At 33.1% G+C, this 15,725-nt stretch overlaps 2 protein-coding genes across 2 annotated transcripts in view; one reads left to right on the top strand and one right to left on the bottom strand.

The window, feature by feature from the left end:
- The window catches only part of RB1 (RB transcriptional corepressor 1), a 155,015-nt gene that overhangs the window by 94,163 nt on the left and 45,127 nt on the right, over window positions 1-15,725 (top strand). The gene's annotated exons all lie outside the window — the stretch shown is intronic.
- Window positions 4,942-8,168, bottom strand: LPAR6 (lysophosphatidic acid receptor 6). Its single transcript, XM_008706854.2, has one exon. It carries the CDS (start codon window positions 6,210-6,212, stop codon window positions 5,196-5,198), a length of 1,017 nt encoding a protein of 338 aa, XP_008705076.1. The 5' UTR covers window positions 6,213-8,168; the 3' UTR covers window positions 4,942-5,195.

The raw sequence follows: 15,725 nt of genomic DNA, 5'->3' as shown, positions 1-15,725 counted from the left end.
ACTGTCTTTGTAATAGGCATACTGGAAACTTTCAGTACTATGTACTTTTAAAACCAGGATCTAACTCACATATTTAAACAAGGTCTTCTGAAAATAAACTTTTCCACAGTCCAGTTTCAAGTGAAGAATAAATGGCATGGGTAGATGGAGAGTGCCATGGTAATGCAAAAATGATATACCTGACCTTTGTAATTATTTCTGGGGAAACAACAACTTTTTCTATAATCTCTTACAGACAAACTGTTCGTAATTGTCCCTTTCGATTTTTTAATACATGTCCATATTTTTCCCTTCTCTTTATATCAAAATTATGTGTATTTTAGTCTAAAAAAGACTTATAAGACCACAACGGAAAACATAGCAATTTTTGCCCAACAGTTTTGAAACCGGTTATGTTGACCATCACACACTCATTCACTTATGTATTGTCTGTGGTTGCTTTTGTGCTGTAAGGCAGAGTTGAGAAGTTGCAACAGGACCGTATAGCCTGTAGGCCTAAGATACTCACTATCTGACCCTTGAAGAAAAGAGTGTCTGATTCCTGATGTATAACATTAACATGTTTCCCAAAGTCTTACACTCAGATAAGTGTCATAACCTTCAATATCCTTTCTATGCTGTTCCTCACCCCATTCCTTGCTTTTTAGTTTATCTTTCTTGTGTTTCTTTTTGTAAAAATAAGCAAATATATGTATGCTGTCTTATTTTGCCTTTTGTTATACCAAAGATAGCATACCATATATATTCATTTACACTACTTTTTTCACTTAACGCTTTCTGGAAATCTCACCATATCAGTTCATTGAGCTCTATGTAATAAAGAATTATTACACCTGCATAGTACTACATTGTATATGTGCTGCAATTTATTCAACCAATCTTCTATGCTTGGACTTCTAGGTAGTTTCCAGTATTTACAGTTTCAAATAGTGCTGCACCTTGTACATATGTTTTTACATTATTGAAATTATGTCTTCAGGATACACACATAGAAATGAGAATGCTGGCTCAAAGAGTAAATGTATGTGTGTGTGATATGGCCAGATTCCGGTCCACAAGGATCATACCATTTTCTGTTCCCATCAGCAGTGTATGAATGTACCAATTTCTCCACAAGGTTGCTCATTTAATTTTACAAAGTGATGACATTAAAATATTCTTTCCATCTTTCATCAGCATCATTTCAAAAAAGAAAGGCCATTTTAATAAGGGAGAGAGAACATAAAAGGATTAGAACAGCTCTTTAAGTTTAAATTGAATAAATATATCTCTTAATGTGATTGTTTTCTTTTTGCTGAAGACAAATGCATCCCTACCCTGTAATCAGAGGAATCCTTTTAAAATGCAAATCTATCATGTCTCTCCTAACTGGAAATCCTTCTGGGCTTTCCATATCTCCTCAGATCTTAACTTGGCTTTATTATGGCCTATAAGTACATGTAAAGTCTTGGCCCTATATCTCTAGCCACTTTAGCTTTGTTTTAGTTCTTTCAGTATATCAAGTTCTCTCCCAAAGACGTTTGCATGTGCTACTTCCCTGGCCATCATTAAAGAAATAGATGAGTCAGAAACAAACAAAAGAAACCCCAAGTTCTTAATCCTGGCTCTACCTTAACTTGTTATGTGACTTTATGCAAGTTACTTAGACCTTTAATTCTTTAATTAAGATGACCTATAGGCTCTTTTAGTTTTAAATTGTGAATTTTCCAGAAGTCATTTTGATGAGAAGGTTAATAAAATTAGTTGATTCTATATGAGTAAAGTAAGGTTTGAGTTTGAAAAGTGGTTATTAAGTTCATGAATTATCTTGCTTCTGGGGTTTTGTATCTTGGATTGTTTTTGCCACTGCTTTCAACACTTGAATCACAATGTGATGAGAGATAATTTTGTATCCTTTTTAGGAGCTATTGAAGTAAATCTTTTTTGAGAGCAGGAGGAAGGAGAACGACTTGATAAAGAAGTTGGCCTGGAGTTAATTTCATACTATTTTATTATCTTGATCTGTTGCCCTGTTTAATTGATAGTTCTTTGTATTTTTGTAAAATTATCAGAAAAATGGGTAGCAGACATCAGGTGAAAAAGTTGAAGAAAGAGATTAAATAGGTAATTAAGAATTCATGATTTTAGGAAAGTGTATATGTTGATTTCTAGATAATTTTGTAATTAAGTAAAATTGTTGACCATTAAATACTCTGGTCTATTTAAAGATGTTTTGTGTCTTTAACTTTGTCCATTAGTTCCTTTTCATTTAGAATTTATTTCTTGGAAATCATGTTATAAATGGATAATTTGATTTCCAGCCCAGCCCAAAAGAGCTTTTTAAAAACATTTTACCTTGGGATTATGTTAAGTTTCATCTATTAGTAAGCACTTTATAAAATTTTCTATGTATTTATTCACAACTAAGGGCACTAGGTTACATCTTCCCTTGCATCTGGGGTTGGATTGACATGTAAGTACTAAAAAAGTTTGGATGTTGGGAGGTACTAAGGATTCTGCTAGGCAATAAAACTTAATATATTGACAAGAGATCATATATCTGGTTCATTCATTAAGGGTCCAGAATTACAGAACCAAAAAGCAATTGCTTTAGATACAAGTCATGAATTAAATGTTTCTCAGTTGGGTATATGAAGTTTTATATGTTTTTAATTATATTTTATATTCCTCAACTGAGTGACTAATCTTTAAATACCAGTATCTATAAGATTCATACCTCAAATTTACTTTCAGTATTTTGAATGTAGAATATAAAGTCAAAACTCCTTGATGAAGTAGTGTCTCCAGTTTCTTTAAATTTTTTGTACATATATTATGTACAGCACATAGATTTTCATTCATTTTTTGGTAAACTAGTTATTTAGTTATTATTTTCTCAGAAAAGATCATTTCTGAGTTTAGAACCAGTCATTAGGATCCTGGAGAGCTGTTTTCCACACCTTAAAATGTTCTCATCTTCTGTTCCTTTGAAGGGCATTAATGTGGAACAGAAGATTAGTTAAATTATCTACTCTTTTATAAAGATGTTAAAAACAGTGGGCATACTTTTTTGGGAGGGAGGGCTTGATACTATCACTTTAAAGTAAAAAAAAGTAAAATTCTCAAGAGTTCTCAAGAAATTTTCGGGGGAAAGAAGAAAGAAAATTCTGAGTATATAATTTACCATAATGTGCAGTGCTAACAAAGGAAAATAAATTTAGTACACTTTCTGTCTATGTAGTTAAGCTTTACCCAGGATTTGAAATTCTAGAAGATAAAACTAGTATTCATTATCTGTTGGTATTACTTTGTGAAAAATCTTACAAAACTTTTGATTCATCTTTCTGTTGACAAGAGGGCAACAAAAATGTCTCCAGTAATCACAGTAGTAACAAATATCTAATGACTATTTTGCTTGTATTTTAAAGTAATAGCCATACTTTGAGATCTTGCTCACAGATCTTTAAGCCCAGGAAAGTTCTTAGGAATCTCAGTTACAAACTCTCAGCCCCTTTTTTCCACATCATTAAGTTGTTAGTTGCTTTTCACGAGTGCTAGGTATATTTATCTTCTGAAGAGTGATATCAAATAAAGGTATATTACAGGGCCAATTGAAGACAGTAAGGATTTATTTTGCTTTTGTTTTATCTAGAGGAAACCATGGCTACCTAAAGAAAATCCCTCCGTTATTTTATTGAAAATGGATTACTTATCTAGCAAATGACTATGATTTGTCTGAAATCATTGTAGCCCAAACCCAGAGAACAGCAAAAATCAAATTTAAATTAAGAGTAACTGTCCATAGCAACCCTGTTGGGACCCCTCTCACTCTTGAGAGCTTCTTCTGTATCTTCACTTAATAAACTTCTATCACTTTAAAAAAAAAAAAAAAAGAGTATTTGTCCAAAGTTGTGTTCAGGACTTGAAAGATTAGATGTAAAAATCAAATACATTGAAAGCTGAATTTAATTATGTCATTTTTCTCAAACAAAAAGCATTCTTTTTTAGTTAACTTTGGAGAACTGCTTGAATTTAAAGAAAATATGTTGGAAAATGAAAAAGTTTTAGTATAGTTGGTACTTAATATCTACTAAATTATAGCTCAAATTGATACCTTTTCTGTGTTTAAGAAAATGAAAATGTAGTTGTACTGAACTCAGTACAACAGGCCCTGTAGTTTTGCTGCTTTTTATATAAGGAACTATGTTTTTACTTCATAAATTATTTTGACATACATTAACATTTTGTGTACTGGAAATAATATTTTCAGCTGTTCAATATTTGACTTTAAAAATGGTCAAAAGAGAGAAGGGAAGTAATGTATTTATTGATCACTTTCTAAGCACCAACTCTTATCTTTCACTATCTTACTATCTGTGGTATTTCTGACTTAAAATACATATACAGGTTACTTACTGTGACAAAATATGCCTTTAAAATGTACCTCCATGTAGGTTTTTTTTTTAATGTACTAGCAAAACAGCATTTTTTAGTTTCTTCCCTCTCAATTTTCGTGACATATATTATTTTGAAATTGAACACTATTATATCCAGAAAATAGACCAAAATAATAATTTTAAATCATACATACTACATGGTTAGATAGCACATGCTTCTTATGCATTGCCTACAAAGACAAAAGCCTGAATATTATTTGTAACTGCTCGAGGTCCCCAAATAGTGTGTTGGTATTCCAGAAGACATTTTTAGCTGTTTTTTAAAAAGCACTCCAAAACCACTTATTATTTCAAATTATTCTCCTTCTCATTTATATTATAGTTCAAGAAACATGATTAGTAGTTTCAATTCAAATTAAATAGAAATTAGATGTAGAATAAAAATATTAAGTATGCAAAACATTTAATTGTTATAAATCATTTAGTTTAAAATTGCTAAGAAATTAAACAGTACACATGGTCACCAAATGATTTAAATCATAGTCGCTTTTAGACTTTGAACAAGTCTTTTAGGAATTTTTTAATGAAGAAGGTACAGGTCAAAATGGCTCAGAAAAATAAAATGGTTATGTATACAAGAATAGAATACATTTTAATGCTTAACACATCGAATACAATTTTTTATACTACTAACTTTAAAATGTCCACGTGTTCATTTTCCTTCAGAGGTGGAGAAATAGTTGTCCAAGAAAACACTTCTCACGTTTGAAGGAACTTAGAGTTTCCCAGTGTAGTCCCAGCCGTTTCATTTCAGGCAGCTTATATTGTAGATTCACCGTCCAATATCTTACGACTTAAGGTCTGTAGGTTATGCTGAATAAAGTTCTCTGTGCTGTGAACTTCAGAGGATCTGAAGTCACTTCTTCTAGCAGACCAGTTTTTCATTTTTATTGAATTCTGAATTGTTTCCGACGTGAAGTAGTAAACTATAGGGTCAAAGCAACAGTTTGAAACAGCGATGCAGAGAGTGATTGGGTACATGGTCCTTACTGCTGCCACTGCTGAGCAATTTACAAATGTTTGTGTTCTCATAAGAGAATATAAAATAAGATTGATATTGTAAGGCACAAAACAGAAGCAGAATATGACCAAATGTACAAAAATCATTCTTAAAACTTTAGTTTTGTTTATTTTGCTTCTACTTAATGTAACAGGTTTATTTAAAGTTCTTAGCACCACACTAGAACAAGTTACGTTTAAAATTAGAGGAATAAAAAATCCCACTATTTCGATGAAAATTACAATCCTTGAGAGATACGTTTTCCATGTGGCTTCTGGAAATTTTTCAAAGCAAAAATGAGAGTTGGTGGACTGAAAAAAAACTGCTGGTGCACTTCCTCCTATCACAGTTAGCCACACAGCAATGCACACGAGTTTTGCATTTCGTTTGGTTCTTAAAGTCTTTGACTTAAACGGGTGGACAATTGCCAGAAACCGATCCACACTAATACAGGTTAAGAACAGAATGCTTCCATACATGTTGGTATAAAACAGCATCACTGAAATTTTACAAAGTAAATCTCCAAATGGCCAGTTCTGTGTTGCAAAGTAAAAAATCCTGAAGGGTAAAGTAAAAACGAAAAGCAAGTCTGACATTGCCAAGTTAATCATGTATGTTGTGGTTTCATTTCGCACTTTGAGGGTGCAGATGAAAATATATATGGCAACACAGTTGGATATTAACCCAAGCACAAACACCATACTAAACATGCACCCATACAAAGTGTACTTAAAGGAGTCATCATAGGAGCAATTGGAGCTGTTATTGCTTACCATTATAAAGGCACGTCCAGTTTACAGAATTGAAGTCCTTTGGTCAGCTGCAGTCTTCTTTGGTATTCAGATTGTGACCACTTTATAACCTCCAAAGTATGTGGAAATTCTTTGTATCTTTGGATGGTTTTATAAATATTTCCTTTTTCTTTGAAATCTCGATAAGAAACATGAAATTCGTTGTTGTAAATTTTCCACTTGGTTCTTCAACAGGAAAATATTCTCATTTTCTAATCCAGAAAATCCGTGAATCCAGAGTTTGGGTAACTGACGGACAACTTTTGAAAAATGTAGTCAGTGAAGCCAACCTGTTGGATTATAAATTTAAAGAAAAGCTGTGTTCTGAGATGGGAATAAAACTACTCCTCTGGTAAACTTGTGTTTCAGCAGTCAAGATGAATATTCCAAAATTTAAGATTCTTTATGCTCCAGAATATTTAAGATGAAGGTAGCAGTCTTTTTTTTTATTTCAGTGCCGTTTCAGGGACTTAAACATTCCCAGTTTGGTCTCACTTCTTGCTCCTTTTGAATGAAGTTTTCCTTTTTGGTGTTCCTGCAGTGGATTCCAGATGGCAGTAAGCAGAAGAGTCTTTTAAAGTTTCCGAAATAAATTCCTAAGCGTGTTAGCTCTTGCTGAATTGAAGCCTTTTCCTCCGTTGCCAGATGTATTGTGAGATGGGCTTTCTCTGAAGTGGAAAAGAAAGGCTTGCTAGATTTGTAGTATGACATCACAGGAAGAAAAGGCTGGGCTTGGACAAAGAAAGGTTTCAGCCCCGTTTGTTTACTGTGCCTTTAATCTGATAATGTGTCTGCTGGGAATATACCTAGGAGGCTTGCAAATGGTCACTGGCTGTTGAGCTGAGCCTCTGCCCTTTAACTCTTTTTATGCGGAAATACCTTCTGGGATTTTGGCCACCTTCTTTCCTTTCTTTTATTTCTTTATTTGGTAATATGAAATCAGTATTAAGCCTGTGTTTCTCTTATTTGACTGCTTTTGTGTTTGGAATATGACTTTTTAAAGGAAATAAAATGTATATGAGTGTGTATTTATAAATTGAAATTGTGGTATCTTATATAGCATTAAAAAACTATTTAATGACTTATGAAAAGGAGAAATGTAATCTTTAGGCATAAAAAATACTTGACTGACCAGTGGTAGTTTTGCCACTCTTGGCTTCTGTTTGCCATAATTGCTTCTCAGGATTTAATTGGTATGATTGTGAATGGCTCCAATCCTGTATCTCTTCGATTTTTGATAAGCTATTTTCTAACATTCTTTCCTCTTTCCTACAAAATTGAGTTAATATTTTGCAGCACTTTTGATTTTTAAATTACTCACTTTCACCAAAGAATAAATACAAGAATGCTCATATTTTGTGTGGTATTAATCTTACTTATGCACAGAACTAAACTGCATCTTTTTAAACAAACTTTTTTTTCCCTAAATTGATTGGTGTTAAGTTTTGAAGAATGAAAGTTATACCACTTGGCTAAATTTTAGGTTCATAATTTTATTTTCATTACCCCCAGCCTGCCTCTTACCCCTCTTAATATGACATTAACTATGTATGGTTCAGATTTTGTCTTCATTTAAAAGCTCCTATTAGTTGTTTCTGAATATATTTATATTTAAGGGATATTTATTTTTTTAAAGTCCAAAGAACTTAGAAGCATAAAATATGTGCAGGATGGAGGTGATTGAGTATGGATGTTATTTCCTCGAGGATTGAAGATATCACAACCTCTGGACACATACATGTTTTTCTTGTTCTAATTACCATTTTTCAGAAAAGGCTAGATCCAGTAATGGTTTACTGTTGCTATTTTCTAGTTTGGTTCAATTTGGGCCAAAACTCTGTCTTTCGAAGTATCTATTAGGGAAATTTAGGAAATTTAAGAGTGATTTGTTTTTCCTTCCTCAATTACCTAACTAATTTAAAAGGAATATGTTGCAAAAAAAAAAAAGGAATATGTTGCAGTAATATGTTTTATGCTGATTTTATACCGTCAATTATAAAATTAAGTTTAGCAACTTCTGTTGTTTGTTGATGAATCCTGCCTGAATTGTATTCTTTTTTTATTGTTTTGACTGGGACATTTATAATTGAGTAACACCAAAAAATGAGTATTATTTATAATCAATGAACTTAAGTATTAAAGGACTGAATTCTTTATGTATCACACTGGTATGGGAAAGAGGTAGCATGTGTAAGTGTTCATATTAGAAGGCAGGTGAATAGTAATGAAATAAGGAGTAATCAATAAGCTTGTATTTTTATTGAGAAAAATTTTCTATTATAGTTTCTTAGTAATCTATTAAATTGATAATCTCTTTAGTCATCATTAAGTAATAAAAATAATAAGCAGTCATATGCCCTGACCTTGTTTACTTCTGCTTTCATTTTGAATATGGCATTGTCTCAAACAAAAAGTTACAATGTATTATGTCTACATTGGAATATTCTTTCACATATTGATGGTTATTCACTGGACTTCTTATTCACTTAACTATTCATTTCTAGTTTTTCTTGTTTGAGTTATTGGTGCTTATAGATCACTATTTCTTGAATTAAGCTTTTTGTTATTATCAGGATGTTAGTGTATGTTTGTATTTCTAATTCTGATACAGTGTTTGACCCTTAGTGATATTCTCATGTTTGCTGATGACTGAATCATGGCAATAAACTTTACTTTTGTTGAAAACTGTTTCTGTTGAGGAAAAAACAATAGCAGAGGGGCTGTCTGCTTCAGGGAAGATTATTAAATGCTGGATTTTTCAAGATATTTAATTTCACTTCTAATTAAGGAACCAAAGTGAAATTAGATACCTTGAAAATTTCTTTGGTTAAGATTTGAAAAATATATAGTAACTGCTTACAATGTAGTTAAATAAATATAGGAAATCGAGTATATTTAATAGGTTTATATTTGATAGCCTCAGACCAAAATGTTATTTTAGTAAGAAATTTGTACACTTCTGAAAGGTAAGTCTGTGAATAAACTTATTTCTTGAGTGGGGCTTTCAAGGGAGGTGAAAAAACTACCAGTGATTTGAAATTTAGTGACTCTCATTATGTGAGTTGTCACTTTTCAAATTTTAATTTTATCAAGAAGCCAGGTAAATAGCCAGCTAGCCTTTAAAGTAGATGTTTTATTCACTACAATAATAGTATAAATCATTTAGTTGTTTAACTCATTTTTTATCACGTTGAGAGAGAGTATTCTGTTAACTATTAGAAGTTTAAAGATTTGGGAACTTGTGAGTTCTTGACTAAATTTCTGCTACAGCTATGATATTGAGGAGGCAAGAATCTGACTTTTTATGCCCGATTCAAAATAGGCTCATAATAGTTTGTTGGATGAATGAATAAATGTTTATTGGACAACCACTATAAAAAAATGTGTAAAGTGTGCTCCTCAGCCATTCTTACTGTCTCTTCGTTTTCATAGTAGTTATTTTCTAACCTTGATAGCAGTATCATTTTTATCTTGCCCATTTTTAATTCTCACTGCCACCTTTCTGCCTTTCTGGTCTAACCCTGTCACTCTTATCTGTATGGTTGTTATAATGCTTTATCTTGTCTTCTTATTTCTAGTCCCACCCTTTTTCATTTTCCCCCTGCTAGACTGTCACAGATCAACTCATGAATGAATCAACTATTTATTCATTTACACCCTTCTTGCTTCCAAAAAGAATATAAAGTAGATGATAATTTTAAAATTGTCATAACTGATGGAACTAATAAACATGAACGATTTTAGTGTTTTATTATATGTAAATTATATGTAAACGGTGAAAGTTTAAAAAGAAAGTATAGAACAGTTAAAAAGTTTAAATGTGAGAAATTCGAGAGAAATTATTCTATACATTAGTCATTTTCATTATTCTAAAAATAACTCATTTTGAACACAATACAAGTTTGCAAAAGGCAAAAAAAATCTTAAAACACAAATTCATAACACATTAGTAGAAGAATAAAGCCAAGTGCTAGGTGGGGAGAAAGAAGGGTGGGAAGGGGGGCAATATGTGAAATAATGATGTTAGGAAAATCTAGGCTGAGGGAAGCATTCCAGAGTATCAAGGGAGAAACTTTGCTTTGCTTTATCTCAGAAATACATGGTGAATCTTTACACGTGATCCATTGAATGACCACAGGAGGTAGTTTTCTAGTGGCAGAACATATGCCATTTCTCGTTGGCGCTCAATTTAAGAAGAGTACCCAACGTCAAATTATGGTTCTGAGAAACATATGTTGGTAGATTAATATAGTCCAAATATACGTGGTAATTTTGGCTTAATGCTGAGGAAAGTTTTGTAGTCTAGTGCAAGGGATCTCCACCTAAAGACCCTGACATCTCTAAAACTCCTGTTTTATTCATTCCTCTGAGGACTGGGTCCATGGCTTTGGTGAGATTCTGTGACTAAAAACAGGTAAAAGACCATGGATCTAAAGAAGTGAGGGATTAGCAAGTCCTGTAGGCTACTTCTCTGAAATAGCTGGAAATCTCTGAAATATTTTGAAAGTTTTTCTGTATGGATAGACTAGAAGGAAAAAGACTGTTTGCTAGTGCAGGTTCCCCATGAATGAAGTACAGAATTGTGTATGTAGACAGTAAAATATAAATCTGTACTTTTTTCATTTTGATAGGGAAGTGTGAAAGTGTTGCATAAAGAGCGCAGGCAAAGAATCAGAGAAGCTTGTTATGCAATCGTTTGACCTTCCTAAGATTCTGGCTCCTTGGCTGTAAATTGAGGGGGTTGGACTGCTAAGAGGTCCCTTCCTGCTTCTGTAACTGATTCTGATTCTTTTAATACTTTGAATGCTTAAGCTGCTAGATTGTTTTTTTTTCACTCTCAGGTATAACAAATCAAGGAGTCACTTTTCATTTTTCATGTTGAAGGATTTCTAATTTTGAAAACAGTTTGTACAAGAAATATGTACAAGAAATATTCTTTGCTTAAGCCAAGAGTCTCATAAGGGGAATTTTGTTAACATATTGTGATACTGTAAAGATTTAACATTGAAAAAAGACTTTCCTTTGTGTTTCTATAGCATTCTTTAAAAGATTTTTCTGGGATTCCTGGGTAGCTCAGTCAGTTAAGCATCTGACTTGATTTCAGCTTAGGTGATCTCAGGGTCCTGAGATGGGGCCCTGCCTCAGGCTCTGCTCTAAGTGGGGACTCTGCCCCTCCCCCTGCTCTCTCTCTTTCTCTTTCAAATAAATATTTAAAAATAAATAAGTAAAAGATTTTTCTTTCCAAAGCACAAATAAGATGCCATGTGTTTACTATAAAATTGATCAAAACTCTAAAATAATTTCTCATTAAAAGTTTTGATGGCCATAATTGGAGTTGTACCGAAAATAACATAGATTTGTAAAACAATTCGATGGGAGTGTGTGTGAGACTTAAACTGAAATAAAGTTCAAGTTCAAAATAAAGTGTGGAATAGTGAAATTTTAGAATGTAAGAATAATACTCTAAACTTATTTTGTTTTGAAAGCAGCAAATGTTTGTTGTGATGAGATGTGTTCTCTTTCATCTCAAATTTACACTTATTAAAAAAGTTTTCTCACTTTAGAATCTTCTAAAGCCTATTAGGATAATTTTTTTTAGGATAAATTTTTTTTTTAAAGATTTTATTTATTTATTTGACAGAGATAGAGACAGCCAGCGAGAGAGGAAACACAAGCAGGGGAGTGGGAGAGGAAGAAGCAGGCTCCCAGCGGAGGAGCCCGATGTGGGGCTCGATCCCAGAACGCTGGGATCACGCCCTGAGCCGAAGGCAGATGCTTAACCGCTGCGCCACCCAGGAGCCCCTAGGATACATTTTTTATTTAAGTACAGACATGAGGGGTGTCTGGGTGGCTCAGTCGTTAAGCGTCTGCCTTCCATCATTATTGCAAACTCTTAGCAATTTTTGTTACTGTTTACTGGAGCATGAGTCATCTACCCAAGTTCAGAGGGTTGAACCAGCTTGTAGTGTTGGGTGGAAGTAGAAGAAAGATTTAAAGGGTGATGAATGACAATTTATAGCGAAGTAAAAGTAGACGGAAATGGTGGTTGAAGCAGGTTCAAACAAAGAGGGTAAAAGAAATTAAGAGGAGCAGGAATGNTGTTGTGGTGTAAGACTTAAAACTTGAGTAAATATATTTATCACTGCCAACACTGTGAGTTGTCCCTTCTTCCTTTTTTTCTATCTCTGCCTGGTCCCTACTCCTTCATTTTTTTTTTTTTTTTCTTAAAATCCTGTCACATTTTTTATGGAGACCTCTCAGTTTCATCAGTTTTTTCCTATACTTCCATAGTGTTTCGTCTGTCTTCCTTTTAAGACATATTCATTCAATTAAGATTAAAAAACAAAGAAATAATTGCAGTACAGAGTATAACAATAGATGTTTATTCAGAATGGAGATGAGAGTCAACCAAGTCGGTTAATGGGCCTTCAGAGGAGGTAATGTCTCAAATAGACAAGCCTTTAAAGTTGAATAAGAATTTCAACTTTAAAGTCTTAAAGGCTAGAGCCATGCCTGGTAATAATGTCTTAGTAAAGTACTATTAGTATAGTTATGTCTTTTTCAACCAAAAACACATAAAATAATTGGAGTGACAATTTTCTCAATTTTCTCAAGAATGCCTCATAATTAGTTTCACTCTAAATTTCTAGAAGAGAAGTTAATTCATCACACCCAAAGTATGCTTGGGGGCATAAGGGCTTAATTTGGTCATAAAATCCAGTCAAGAGGTTATAGGTTGGTTGTGATTTTCAAAAGTCTTTCACCTACTTTAGAAGCAGGAAGATATAGTGTAAAAACACCAATCTAGGTGTTAAGGGACCTAGATTTGTAATTCCAGCTATGCTACTAAAAGTCAATATGACATTGAACAAATAATTTAACTTCTCTATTATGCATTTGTAAAAGAAGAATATCGAACTAGATCTTTAGAATCCTTTTCAGACCTTACATTTTTAATTTAATCTTCAGACTAATTTTGAATGCTATGAAGAACATATATTATTGCCTCCAAGAAAGTGAAATTCAGGGAAGTTGTGGCTTGTCTAGAATTAAATAAGTGATTAAATGATGGAGAATCATGAAGCCAGAACTAGAAACCAGGTCCTTATTATTAAGTACCCAGCCCAGTTCCTTGTACTTTGTTGTTAAGTTAGAAAATGCAATTCAATGAGTGTATGGGAAGCTGAAACTAGTATTCTAGTTCCTTGATGTCTAGTCATGTTTTCCTGCTATGTAACGGATGGATTCCAACCTTATTTTTTCTTACTGACACAAAATAAGAAGAACCTTGGTTTGTAGCTTAGGTGAATGTTAAGCAGAGAAGAAGTTTGTTTTTGTAAGTATAAGCTATGGAGACATTTTTGGGAAAGATTATAGTCTATAATTATGACAAATTTAACTTAAACTTAGAGTAGATTTAAATCATAATGCAACCATCCTTCACTTTTAGCTTCATCCATATTGATTTTTTTTAAAAAAATGTAATTGGAAAAAGTATGTGCCAAATTTTATATAGATAGGAAGGAAATATTTCTATTTCTTTCAAGTAATTAGAAAAAGGGTTTCCTGTGAATAGTAAATTTAGCATTTTCCAGCAGTGTTTATTATTAGAAATCCAGGTACTCTTTAGTTTATTTCAATAAGCATTTGTTGCCTTTATCCATTACTGAAGTGTGGAGATAGGGAAGGATTGCTCTTTTAGGATGCTCGTGAAAAGCTAAATGCTTGTGGCTAGAAAGCTGTTCTTTGATACACCTGAGTTCTTTTGTTCCCAAAAATGAAATTGTGTTTTGGGGCAACCAAGTTCAGTGCTTCGGAGTGACTCAGAGGCAAGTTGCTGAAAATACATTGTTGAGTTTGATATGAACATCTGTGACAAGTTCATAGGGGATGCCATTAGAAACTAGAAGGATTGACTCTCTGTTCTCAGGTTGCTTTGCAAGAGTCTTTATGTTCTTACTCTGTACATAGTGAAAATCATAGACACACATTGTTGATGTGGTTCATAGGAGAAAAACAACTTGAAACTCTACTTAAAAAAGAACGTTGACCCTACATAAAGAGAATTTTTTAACGAATATACGTTCTGTATTTTTGAAAATTCAAGTAAAATATTTTAATATATATGTATCATTTTATTTTATTTTATTTTTTTAAGATTTTATTTATTTATTTGACAGAGAGCATGAGTGGGGGACAGGGGAGGGAGAGAAGGAGGCTTGGTCCCAGGTCTCTGGGATCATGACTTGAGCTGAAGGCAGACACATAACCGACTGAGCCACCCAGGCACCCCAGCTTTTTTGATTAACTGGTATCACTCTCATTAAATAAGACAATTCCTGCATCAGCAGTAATCAACTGGAAAATGTAATGGAAAAAAGATTCCATTTAGGACAGCAAATAGTATGAAATACCTTAAGAATAAATGTAATAGGGAANGAACAGGATCTAGATGAAAACAAAAGACCCAAAGCTTTAATGAAGGCCATAGAAGAATATCTGAATATGTGACATGCAGTTTTACTGGGACAAATCTATAAGTTTAATGCTATTTCACTAAAAATCCCAATAGATTTTCAGTGAATGTCCTGAATAAAATGGTGTATGTATATATGGTGTGTATATACTTTGTATTACATTTAGTGTAAATACATATATAGTATAACCTAGTGATTTTACTTCCCAAAATTTTCTTTCCTTCCCATTCATGTTCCTATCAGTAATACCTATTTCCTTACACCTGCCTCTAAACCAGATTATTATGAACCTTTTAAACCCTTCCTAAATTAATAGGTTAAAAGTGGTATCTCATTTAATTTGCAGTTCTTGAGTTCTGAGTGAATTTGACCCCAGAAATATGCTATGAACCTGGGGAAATATAATATTAGCACTTGAAATCAGTAGAGAAAAATATGGATAGTTCAGTAAATGCTTAATGGGTCATCAGGCAAGTCATTTTAAAAAAAGAGAAAAAAGTGTGCTTTAACTTTTTTTTTTTTTAAGATTTTATTTATTTGAGAGAAAGAGAGCAGGGGTGGGGGAAGAGGCAGAGGGAGTGGGGCAAGTGGACTCCCCACTCAGCAGGGAGCTCAATGACCTAGGACTCTCTCCCAGGACCCTGAGATCATGACCTGAGCGCAAGTCAGATGCTTAACCAGCTGAGCCACCCAGGCTTCCCTGGACTTTATACCAAAATAAATGCCAACTAGATCAAGAATTTAAATGTAAAAAATGACTCCATTCAAAAAAAAAAAAAAAGATTCCATAAACTTCTGGGAAAAAATTGAGTGTACTTAAAAATAACGGTAGAGTAATAAAGACTTTATTTTATATGAAGTCTTCAGTTTTAAAGGAAAAATACATTTGACTAAATAATTTAGTTTTGTTGCTAGAATAGTAGAGTAGGAAGAAAATGTCAGTTTATCATATTGCACTTAATATAAGAATAAAACTAATGACGGGCACCTGGGTCATTCGGGAGAACATCCGACTCTTGGG

The sequence above is a fragment of the Ursus maritimus genome, unplaced genomic scaffold (genome assembly GCF_017311325.1).
Source record: "Ursus maritimus isolate PB19 unplaced genomic scaffold, ASM1731132v1 scaffold_10, whole genome shotgun sequence".
Lineage (NCBI taxonomy): Eukaryota > Metazoa > Chordata > Mammalia > Carnivora > Ursidae > Ursus > Ursus maritimus.
Note: the sequence above shows the minus strand (reverse complement) of the source record. Positions and strands in the feature narration are given on the sequence as shown.